General features: G+C 44.4%; 1 protein-coding gene, 2 non-coding genes and 1 pseudogene across 4 annotated transcripts; 1 reads left to right on the forward strand and 3 right to left on the reverse strand.

The window, feature by feature from the left end:
* Positions 1–4,639: 4,639 nt before the first annotated feature.
* On the reverse strand, positions 4,640–9,477 carry LOC143853336 (plant UBX domain-containing protein 10-like). 2 transcript variants are annotated; one of them, XM_077363073.1, is made up of 5 exons: positions 6,337–9,477; positions 6,027–6,204; positions 5,771–5,944; positions 5,434–5,634; positions 4,640–5,040 (listed from the first exon to the last, which is right to left on the reverse strand). In XM_077363073.1, exons 1-5 carry the CDS (start codon positions 6,564–6,566, stop codon positions 4,810–4,812), a joined length of 1,014 nt encoding a protein of 337 aa, XP_077219188.1. In that variant the 5' UTR covers positions 6,567–9,477; the 3' UTR covers positions 4,640–4,809. The 2 variants fall into 2 exon arrangements, with proteins under 2 accessions (XP_077219188.1, XP_077219187.1); XM_077363072.1 differs by having other exon boundaries at positions 6,027–9,477.
* On the reverse strand, positions 8,846–8,928 carry LOC143853567 (small nucleolar RNA snoR118). Its single transcript, XR_013237184.1, has one exon. It is a non-coding gene; the product is annotated as a small nucleolar RNA snoR118 (small nucleolar RNA).
* On the reverse strand, positions 9,048–9,118 carry LOC143853564 (small nucleolar RNA R66). Its single transcript, XR_013237181.1, has one exon. It is a non-coding gene; the product is annotated as a small nucleolar RNA R66 (small nucleolar RNA).
* Positions 9,478–10,811: 1,334 nt separating the features above from the next.
* Positions 10,812–11,246, forward strand: LOC143853157 (calcium-binding protein CP1 pseudogene; annotated as a pseudogene).
* Positions 11,247–11,836: the final 590 nt, after the last annotated feature.

The raw sequence follows: 11,836 nt of genomic DNA on the forward strand, positions 1-11,836 counted from the left end.
TATGCTGGTCAAGAGCAGAGCTGCCTGCAATCATGTTGCCGACCTCAAAGAAGCGTTTCAAGTCTTGAGGGAGCACAACATGAAGCTCAATCCAACCAAGTGTACGTTCGGCGTCGGAGCAGGCAAGTTTCTGGGCTTCATGGTGAGCCAGAGAGGGATAGAGGTAAATCCTGAGAAAATCAAGGCGGTGATGGAGCTGACTCCGCCCAGAACTATCAGAGAAGTACAGCGCCTGACTGGGTTAGTAGCTGCCCTAGGGCGGTTCATTCTTCAACGCAGTCAAAGGTATAAAAACCGCGCCCTGGACTCCGGAGTGTCAAGCGGCATTTGAAGAGCTGAAGCAGTACTTGTCCTCTCCGCCGTTGCTGTCCAAGCCAGAGCCAGGAGAAGAGCTGATTCTGTATCTCTCAGCGGGACCTTTGGCAGTTGCAGCAGTACTGATCAGAGAGGAGTACCACCAGCAAAAGCCGATCTACTATGTAAGTAAGGTCCTCAATGATGCAGAGACAAGATATCAGCGAGTCGAGAAGCTCGTATACGCCCTCGTTATGGCGGCCAGAAAATTAAGGCCGTATTTCCAGGCGCATACGATCAATGTCTTGACGGAACAGCCTCTCAGGCAGATCCTCCACCGTCCAGACACTTCAGGCCGACTTGTGAAGTGGGCCGTGGAGCTCAGCGAGTTTGACATCAAATATCTGCCCAGGCCAGCAATCAAAGCTCAGGTTCTTGCAGACTTCATAGCTGAATGTACAATGCCAGATTCAGACCCCGGGTCGGAAGCAGCGCTTCCTTCAGAAGCAGAACCGGTTATACCCGAGCAGCAGATCGAAGCCGAAGTGGTTCCGCTTCCCGGGCTTGAGAGTGCAGCTCCACCGGCCATCCCGCCTTCGTGTTCTGAAGAGCCGCTCTGGGAGGTATATGTCGACGGATCTTCAAACAAAAGTGGCAGCGGTGCCGGACTAGTTCTCACAGGACCAGAGGACTTTGTCCTGAATTACGCCCTGAGGTTTGGTTTCCGTGCGTCAAACAATGAGGCAGAGTATGAAGCGCTCATCGCCGGAATGAACCTCGCCATACAGGCCCGCGCTCAGAGACTGAAGGCGTACTGCGATTCACAGTTAGTTGTATGCCAGATCCAAGGAGTATATGAGGCCCGTGAAGAGCGAATGATCAAATATCTGCAAAGGGTCCATAGCCTGGCCAGTAAGTTCGGAAGTTTTGAGGTCATCAGAGTCCCCCGGACTGAAAATGCAAAGGCTGATGTGCTCTCAAAGCTAGCGGCATCGGGCTACACCGCTCTCAGAGAAATTCGTATGGAGTTCCTAAAAACCTCCAGTATTGATGGCCAGCCCGTCGTAGTAATGCAGATCGACGATGAGCCGTACTGGATGGATGAGATCATCAGATATCTGCGCAGCGGAGAGCTCCCCAGAGAGAAAAAAGAGGCCCGTAAAGGCGTACAGCGGGCAGCAAGGTTTTCACTTGACGGCGAGACTCTGTACAAGAGATCTTACACCCTCCCGTACTTGAAGTGTCTCCGGCCAACTGATGCCCTGTATGCCCTGCGAGAGACCCATGAGGGGATTTGTGGAGAGCATCTCGGGGGCAAGGCCCTCGCCATCAAAGTCCTTCTAAGAGGCCTGTACTGGCCTACACTGAGACGAGATGCTCTAAGCCTTGTGAAGAAGTGTGAGAAGTGTCAGAAATTCTCCCCGGCCGTTCACCAGCCTGCCGTGCCAATGGCCCCGATCATCAGCCCTCTCCCTTTTGCTGTCTGGGGAATGGACATTTTAGGTCCTTTTCCGCCGGCCTCCGGAGGCCGCGAGTTCGTCGTTGTTGCCATCGACTACTTTACTAAGTGGGTAGAAGCTGAACCTCTGGCCAAGATCACCGAGCAGAACGTCCAGAACTTTTTCTGGAAATCAATGGTGTGCAGATTCGGGATACCCCGGGTCCTCATAACAGACAATGGCAAGCAGTTCGACTCAAGGAACTTCATAAAGTTTTGTTTAGATCTGAAGATTGAGCAAAGGTTCACTTCCGTGGTGCATCCTCAGACGAATGGGCAGACCGAAGTGACGAACAGGACTCTGCTGCAGGGGATAAAGAAAAGACTGGATGATAAGGCTGGACGCTGGGCTGACGAGCTGTACCATGTGCTCTGGGCGTATCGGACTACCCCACGCACTGCAACGGGTGAGTCGCCTTTCAATCTCTCCTTCGGAACAGAGGCTGTGATTCCGGTTGACATCGGCATTCCCTCCCCAAGAATTGTTGACTTCAATGAACAGCTCAATGGGGACGGGCTTCGTGTCAACCTCGACTTGCTTAAATAAGTCCGTGAGGAGTCTCAGATCAGAGCCGCAGCATATAAGCAGAAGGTGTCTAGATACCATGATGCGAGGATCCGACCAAGGGAGTTCCGCACAGGCTAGTTTTGAGGAAAGCGGCCGTCTCCCAGCCAAGAAGGGTGGGGCAAACTCTCCCCGACTTGAGAAGGGCCGTACCGAGTCAAAGAGGTCATCCGTCCAGGAAGCTACCGGCTAGAGACACTTGACGAGCAGCTGCTGCCGCACGCCTGGAATTTCAGAAATCTCCGAATATACTATCAATAGTCTTTTCTTTTGCCTTTGAAGGCCTGTAAAGAATCTTTGTAATGAAATTTCAAAGAGAAATAAAGTGGAGTTGTCACCAAATAGTGTCCCTCACTTTTGAGTCACTAATATATGCCAGCTCCTCCAATAAAAGACTCTAAGTGTTTACAGACTTAGCTCTCAGCCTAAGTGTTTGCAGACTTAGAGAACGGCAGTGGTGCACTCCGGCGCGTCCAATTTGGTGTGGAGATCAGTTCCAACAACATGGACCCGCCCTAGTGGAAAACAACCTCAAAGACCTGCCAGGCCTGGCCGTCCAACGCCTTAGCCGGACAGGATATGACGCGTTCACTAGAAGACAAAATTCTGCCCGGCAGAGCCGCCCAGAAGGCTTAGCCGGACAGGATATGGCGCAATCGCTAAACGCCAAAAGACCTGCCCGGCCTGGCCGTCCAGCGCCTTAGCCGGACAGGATATGGCGCAATCGCTAAACGCCAAAAGACCTGCCCGGCCTGGCCGTCCAACGCCTTAGCCGGACAGGATATGGCGCAATCACTAGGCAACAGAGGACCTGTCCGGCCTAGCCGCCCCGTCCAGGAGATCTGCCCGGCCATGACGCCCAGGAGGTTTGGCCGGCCAGACTTCTGGTTCAAATTTCGACCGGACTGGATCGCCCAGAGGCTCCTGTCCGGCCGTGCTCCTTCAGGCCAAGCTTCAAGGCCGGACCAGGCCGCCCAGAGGCCCCTGTCCGGCCGCGGTTTTTTCTGGCCCCCCGCCTGAGACCGGCCTCAGCTGCCCAGAGGCCTTAAGGCCGGCCGGATGCTGTTTTAACCCTCTTTTTGCTTCCCCTAGCCGCTGTCACGACTCGGGGAACCAGGGGGCAACTGATGGGGTCCGAACTCAGCAACCAATTGGCTGTTGACACGTGGCCCTCACAGGGACCACTGCAAAGCCAACACCTGTCCCTGCTAGGTATGACACCTGGACCAATCAGGGACTTCCACCTGCCCCTCCTAGGTATGAGACCTGGTCCATACAGGGGCCACCACCTGTCCTGGACAGGTGGCTCAGAACCACTATAAATAGCCTTCACTTGTGCTAAGGTGAGGGATCTGAGATCAAAACCCTAAGCTTTTTGCTCTGACATTGCTCTGCACTCCTGCTCATACTGACTTGAGTGTCGAAGCGCCCGTCCGGAGCACCACTCCGGGTTGGTCTTCTGACCCTTTGTCTTCTTGTCTGTGCCCTTGTGCAGCGCAGGACTCCATTAGCCCTTCAGCTGTGGCTTGCCAGATCAGCCCTTCCGGCCCTACCATAACCTGTTACCAATTTTAGACCTAACAACACCCCTCCCATTACTCTTACGAGATTGACAACCAAACACTACTCGTCACTATTTTACTAGCTAAATCCTAGGTAGATCAAACATTACAAATGCTTGTCTCCTCCCTATTAACTACTTATACCACTAATCTACACGGAACCTATCTGCATCCAAACAGAGCCTCATTTCCTAATATGAAACTAGGAATTGAATTGGATTGTCTTTCCCACATGGATCGGGATCTTATGGGAAATAAATAGAGCCACCACCTAAGACATGGCCTAGGACCCTAGATTGACTCTATTGCTCCAAGAGACAGAATTTCCTCATCTTTTGCGTCTACAAAGGAATTTCAGTAAACTATTCAAGGAGCATAAATTAACCGGAATCATCATCGTGGCAACCTACCATCAGTCTGGGCTCAGAGAAATGGGGTGTCTACATAACCCCCCCCCCCAAACCTCATTACTTGACATCAGAGGTGAATCAATTGATTAGGCAACAGGGAAAGGGGAATGGCTCTGGAAGCTGGCCTAGTACATATGATGGCATTAGTGACTCGTGTAGGCAAGAACTTTTTTTTCTTCATATTCCTAGAAGCGCCAACGACTAGTCCAATGGCCTGACTTAGTCAGGTGCTTCCAGATCCTTTTGGTATTCCAACCTATCCTTGTCCTTTTGTGTAATTTTAATCTGTTATTGTAATTAATCAGATATCTTTAAAAATAAAAAATAAAAAATTTCTTAGTCTGAACTCTAGTAGTTACAATGAAGAGGAAAACACTCACCAAAACAAAAATACATCCGCTATATAGCATGTTTAAAACATATCTATTGTTTGCATCATTGAACATTCTGCTGGTGATTTCCTTACAAAGCCTTCAGGTATTACTGCACTAGCTCCAGGAACAAGCTTGCTCTAGGATGAAGTCTAGCATCTTTGAGAGTCGTCCCCATATGCTCTAAGCCATAAACTCTCCTTGGGAAGTTGGATATTAGTTGATAACTTCCTATTCCAGGTAAGTCAAGCGAGTCGATGTATCTGTATAATGACTGGATCTTGTCGGAGCAAAGGAAGCTCTGCTCTTTCCTTGTCCCATTCGGAAATCGTATCTGTATCTGCAAATCCATTGGTCATGCATCAGATCTGTTTGTTGATAATTGCTTTTGAAGTTGATTTCCTCATTTAGACACATACCTAGAACTACAAACAATCTAGTGGATACTCAAGCTATGGAACGAATTGACATAAGATGCAGTTTTTGCATAGGAATGCCATGTCCCTCTTTTATGCCTGAGTGATATTTGTAGTGTGTGTGTGTGTGTTTCTGTAATGTGACTTCGAGGTGGTGTGTGGCTGTTTTTCTATCTTTTGGTTTGGAGTGTTTTTGTAGTGTGTGGGTGTTTCTGTGATGCAACTCTTTCTTGCAGTGTGTGGCTGTTTTTGTATCTTTCTGTGTGGGGTCATCTTTACCTGGGTCTTATACCCTTATGAATAACTTCTCCCAATACCTGTGTAACAGACAGATCCTTCTTGGGATCAGTGGTTTCCTTCTGCTCTGTTTCCTTTGCAGTGCTAATTGTTTTACTGCCTGATTGTTTTATGGTAGCGTGATTTCTCTTTGGCTTTTCGATATCAGCCTTCCATGCTTTGGCTGGCTTCTGAATTTGAACTGCTGTGGTTGTTTCCATCTCCCGGATTCTGTCTTTTTCCTGGAAACCATAAACTTCGTTAACACATTACTGTTATCTGATTTAATTACGATTCCTTTTCTTGATAGCCATAAAATTTGGCATAATTCAGTGATATCAGATTGAAAGTTCTGTCTGCAGGTATTGGCATAGGTACCTTATCCATTTGAAGTGCGGCATGATATGCGGCATCTTGTTCCTGCCTTAGCTGATGGTATGTGCCTCTCATCTCACTTTCCGCTGTTGTTGCAGTCCTGAAAGCAAACCCTTGCTCCTCAATTGTCCTCTGTAACATCTCCACCAGTTCAGCAGGTGACACTGGCCCTTCTACCTGATTACAAGAAGGAAAATGAAAGCTTTATGTAATTTGTTGGAGAATGTTAAGAAGAGAAGGGAGTCATGAGGCAATTCACCTGCCGCAGGACTGCTATGCTATTACCGTCAGAAAGAACAATAATTGCGCAAAATGGGAAACTGGCTGCTCGCAGCGCTGCTGTCATCTGCCATCCTTCTCCTATGCTTGCAATAGCGCCCCAAGAAACAAAGTTTGCATCCAGAAACTGAACTACCAGCTCTGAGCAGAGAGTCTTTCTGCAGAATTGAGCCGTGTAGGGATGTTCTGGTGAGTGAAGATAGATAAACAAAAACTTTGATTCCTCTTTTGCTATATTCAGAGCTTTAACAAATGGGCAGGCATAGAAGAATGGATGGGAGAAACCATACTGCTGCTCAAAGCTTGTGAGGAAAACCCATTCCTCTGGAGCTAGTGGAGCATCTCTGGACTGTTGGAACTGCACTTTTTGGTTTCTCCTTCCAACGCCAATTAGAGTCATTCCATGACCTATTGCTCTTGAGACGCCATCTATTATGCTGGTTGGGAGATTTACAATCCTTCGAACGAACCTGTTTCGGGCGGAACTCTCTTCTGCTCTCATATTTTCTTGTGTTGTCATCTTTGGAAAGTTCGCTTGATGGTTGGAAACTTTTATAGGTCTGGTTTTATTTTATAAACCTTTGGCAGTCAGGAAGGTATTAAGATCACTCCATTTCAAGGCTTAGAGTATTGTTAAAGTATAAAAATATAAATAACGCCTTTCTCCAGCAGCTTAAGCTTTTGGAGAAGTTGGTAAGTTAACATGGTATCAAAGCCAAAGGTCTCGAGATAGCAAAAATCCACATGCGATGGTCGGCCAAAAGTGGGACCACATGTGCCAGGAGTGTTAAAGTATAAAAAGATAAATAACGCCTTTCTCCAACCGCTTAAGCTTTTGGAGAAGTTGGTAAGTTAACAAGTATAGAGGATTGCCTAGACATGGGCTTCCTTATAATCTTGCCTCCATCAAACACAGAGTTGATTGCTGGAACATTGCCTTAACCGAGGATTTGTGGTACTGCTTTCTTAGTGGTCATGGATGCCAATGTTAAAGAAAAGTTGGTGTCATTATGAAGCTTATGCTTTCCTTTTGAGAAAGATTGAACTGATATGGTATCTACCACTTCTGCTTTTGCTTTACAAGCGGTGATTTCTGCATTTCATTAGCAAGTGATGTGCCAGTTTATTCCTTGCATTGTTTTTTAAAGTTTCAAATTTAAGCTCTTTTTCTTCCACCATAGAAAATGAAAATCTATTCGCTTTCAATTTATTCCTTGCATTTTTTTAAAAAACTCAGTGCTTTCCTTAGTTTTTAGTTATCTTTATATTTTTGAAATTGGTCTGATATAATTTCTGAATCATTCTCGAATTTCTCCTTTTCCTATGTCGAATTTTATCCCAATCCAAACTTTGTACCTATATGGTGGGTATCAATGCTCATTCCCTGGACAAAAGATGAAAAGGGAGGGTTTTTTTTTTAATGGTAGAGAGCAAAATAAGTGCATGCTTGGAGTAACCAAAGCAAGAAGAAGAATAGATCTCTATTTCTCCAGAAGTAGAGAAGCATCTCGTTCTGCAATTTGGATTTATTATCCTCTTAACACTGCCGCAAGAGAGAAAACAAATCTAAATATCTGAAGGAAACCCATTTCATTTTCTACCATTGTGTATATGTAAGATTTCATAATAATGCACCCAACTTAGGAGTTTTTTCAGTGAGACGATTCAATTCAAGCATCATGAGGGCATATTATATAGAAAATGGGCGCAAGATCAGAGCAACTATATATTTATAAAGGGCATAAATTTTAGGGCGATGATATTTTCACCCCCTATGCGCCTCCCTTACGACGTGATTTGATGTCAAAAGGCGTTAAAATTACAAACTTTTTAAGAAGTGGGCGTACTGGGAGTGAAAATATCATCTCCCAAATTTTATTGTTAGCCTGTCTTTCATGGGTGATGTTCTCTTGTTTATGGGATCCATCATCCAGTATCCAGATTTTTTTTGGTTTTTGGGACTTTTGTGAAATTTTCTCAGGAAACCCACGTTTGGTTGCTAGTTATACAGTGGGCAAAAAAGAATCCCACAAATCAAAATAACCCCGCACGAAACCCAAAGCTAAAAAATAAAATCCCAGGAACCGAAATAACCCCGCACGAAATCCGAAGAACCAAAATAACCAAAGAATAACATTTTGTTCAAGCAACCAAACAAAGCAGGGGCTTTTATTTCCCACCATAGTCCGGTCAACCAAACATGGGATTTTAATTTTACCGGATACTTCCAGGGAGTTTTTTTTTCCCACCAATCTCCTAGGAAGTTTTTGCTCCACAAAAGTCCGAACCAAAATAATTCTGGCATCCAAATGGAGCTAGTGATGGAAGACATACAGCTAACAAGAGATTTATAGCAGAATGTCCATTTTGCCTTAAGAGTGATATGACATTTGAGTAAGGGTGCAACTCGTGTTGGTTTTACGGAATTTGGATTGGGCACAACTTGGGTCTGTTTCAATCACAGTTTTTGTGAACATTTTGTTTTCATCAAACGTCAATTGGTTTAGACTGCTGATTTTGTCGCACTCGGATGTTAGAACACCAAATCATCAACGGCATATAATATCACCCATCAGTACTGGTGCCATGAACATTTCATGCCATGGTGCACCCTACTACCAACACCACAGCAACATGACTTTTGGTTGTGATGGCCGAAATGGGGAAAGGAAAAACACATTTCACGTTTGGTAATTGTGAATTGTGATTCAACAAAGCCAATTGAAGGGCTCCTCTCTTTTCTTTTTATCGGCGAAAGAAAACAGATACATAACAAAATAAGATGTAATGGCAGGTTACAGGTCAGATAATGCTTTCTAGGCAATGCATTTGCATCATTTTCTGCAGAAATTGCTCGGAGCCCAGTGCATTTCATCACTCCTCTATATACGAAAAAAAATAATATAACTAAAAATTAATTTCCCGATCCCGTGAATATTCAAGAAAATGTGCACAGTAAATTAAAGAAAAAAGAAAAAAAAACAGATTTTACAGTAATTGGGTCCTCAGAATAAATGCTTGTATTTTCATCACAAATAAGATCAGGTCTCAAAGATATATCCCATCACTGGACCCAATGCCCAAACAAGAAATGGAAAAAGGCAAAAACTAAATCAAAGTGCCAAAAACGAAAAAAGAGAAGAAGAAAAGAGCACGGGTATTCTTATTGTAATTTTGCAGGATATTATTCGCTGCACCTGATTATAAATGAGGTGAAGCGACTCAACAGCTCCTGACGTATAATTTAAGCCTTGTTTTCCAATACATAAAAGAAAATGGTGGAAAACCCTAACTCTGTGTAGATTAAACAGAGAAAGGATCCACAAATAGGCTGTTATCGAATTGACAAATAAACAACACTAAAAATCAAACAACACATCCTTTTTCACCTTCTCTCCCTAAGCTTTTTCCCATCGCCAGAATCCTCCCAATACAACTCTCTCCGTTCACTATATATATATATAGGTGCTGGACATAAGAAATTAGGGTTTCTTTAGAAGCTAGGGTTTCGATTCTGAAATTACTCAAACGCCCCTGGTTTTTCTACCCTGACTAATGATACCAAGACACGCTTGAAATTGAATGTCCAAAACTTCCACCTTAATCATACACGCGTGCCAAGTAGCGATATATTTTTATGGGGTGGATTAATTAGGGGGAAATGATATTCACGCCCCTTTTATCACCAGGGACACCCATTTGCAAGTGTACTTTGCAATCCAAACCACCGGATTTTTCTGACATAAAGTACATTAGGTCCCTTTTTGCCATGGATACACTGACGCTGGGTGTCCCTGGTGATGAAAAGGGGCGTAAATATCACTTCCCTTAATTAGGGGTGCAACTCGAGTCGGGTTGGGCCCGACAGACCCAATTTCTAACCCGATGAGGTTGACCCGACCCAATTTCTTCCAACCCAAACCTAACTCAACCCGACTTTTAAGCTTAAAAAAATGTTGATAAAAAAAAAGAAGTTGGGTTTCACTCGGGTCAGGTTGCCCAAACCCTCAACCCAAACCCAAACCGCTTTTTTTTCGGGTTGAACCCGACCCGACCTTCGAACATTTAGCCTCCCGATTTCCATCCAATCCCAAAAACCAGGAGCCAGTGCACTCACCTCTACCTTTGGGGAATAAGCATACAAATAGGACTAGGTGTAAGACCTTATAATCCCTTATTTTTCAAAAAGTACGGAATGGACCACACAATAGGATGATCCAAACCGTCCATGATAATTCTAGCCCTCCAATCTATACAGGTTTCCATAATATGAAGTTCCTATACAGATGAGCTTTTGACTTTTTAGGCACAACCTATTTACGTACGGTTTGGATCATGTGGTCCATACCTTACTTTTTGAAAAATAAGGGACTATAAGGGCTCACACCATATAAAATCACAGCACAACTAAACACTTCGAAATGCAAGACTCATTTTCATGTGGCGTCCGCACGTATACAAGTGTACAACTAAGTTATACGTACGCCAAAATATCTCATTGTTTTTGCGGCCTTGCATCACTGGCATATTCGTCTTTATTCCTTGATGGTCACGCCATGGAAAGACCCCGTAGCTTTTGTTAGGCACACCCCCTGTTACTTTTAGGATCTTAAGAACCGACCATGGCTCGGACCAATGACATCACCGCACACGTCTTACGAGTAACGTCCATATCTCTCTCTCTGCCTCTCTATATAAACTCGTTTTCTCCACCACAAATTCATCGAGAGAGATGTGTCCTTCCGGCAAATACTCAACGCCGGAAATGGCAGATTTCCGGCAGGCATTCGAAGTCCTGGACAGAGACCAAGATGGTAAGATTAGCGAGAAGGATCTCCGGAGTTTCTACTCTACCATCTCCGGCTCCAACGCCACCCAAGAAGACATCGATTCCATGATCTTCATTGCTGACTCCAACAACGATGGTTTTGTCGAGTTCGATGAGTTTCAGAAAGTCTTGGGCTGTAGGCCCACAACTGGTTTGATCATGGAACAAGTCTTTGGGGTGATGGACAGAGATGGAGATGGCAAGGTTGGTTTTCATGATCTCAGGACTTATATGAATTGGGCTGCTTTTCCTACCACCGATGAAGAAATTAGGGCGATGATTAGAATGGGCGGTGGGGATGAAAACGAGGGTGTCTGTTATGAGGGCATGATGAACATCTTGGCTGTTGACTCATCTTTTCTTGGCTGTTGACTCATTGTATTTACTTATGATGCTCTAAAATTATATATAATTTCTCATATAATGGGTATGGAAATACGCAATGTTTACTAAGCATTCCATTTTTCAAACCACACAGAAAAGGAATATGATATTTCCACCCCTTACGATTGTCTTTTCATGAAAATGTATTATCTTTAATGAAAAGACAAACAAAAGGGGGTCAATCACATCTCAATTCTAACCATTTGACTGGACAATTCTAACCATTAATGCTTGGTCACGTTACTCACGTATCTTTGTTTGTGTTGAAATCATTTCCCTTAATTTAGAGGTATATTAACATAAATTGAAGGTCCCACTCCCTAAATAAAAATGGAATAGGGTTGGTCCCAGTTATGTTTTTTCTTCTGTTAAAAAAAGAGGAAATTTTAGAAATATTTTTACTTTTCAAACTTTTCCAAAAAAATTCTTGCAATCCAAACAGGGCCTAAGAAAATTCTCTCTTTGAATTCATGTTCGGGAACGAGCTTGGTCAATGTCGAACACCATATATGTAAAGAACAGTTGGTGAGAAGGAGGGAGGTCAAATTTGTTGTTTTCCGTACCTCCCCAATTAAGCA

The sequence above is a fragment of the Tasmannia lanceolata genome, unplaced genomic scaffold (genome assembly GCF_043159265.1).
Source record: "Tasmannia lanceolata isolate RefF3 unplaced genomic scaffold, GAP_Taslan_0.1 ptg000019l, whole genome shotgun sequence".
Taxonomy (NCBI): domain Eukaryota; kingdom Viridiplantae; phylum Streptophyta; class Magnoliopsida; order Canellales; family Winteraceae; genus Tasmannia; species Tasmannia lanceolata.

Excerpts from the sequence above, each read along its gene's own strand:
- LOC143853336 (XM_077363072.1), bottom strand. The coding sequence starts at position 6,566 with ATGACAACACAAGAAAATATGAGAGCAGAAGAGAGTTCCGCCCGAAAC. Across the intron at positions 5,945-6,026 it reads GCATAGCAGTCCTGCGGCAG|GTAGAAGGGCCAGTGTCACC; the intron begins GTGAATTGCCTC and ends TCTTGTAATCAG. Across the intron at positions 5,635-5,770 it reads CCGCACTTCAAATGGATAAG|GAAAAAGACAGAATCCGGGA; the intron begins GTACCTATGCCA and ends TATGGTTTCCAG.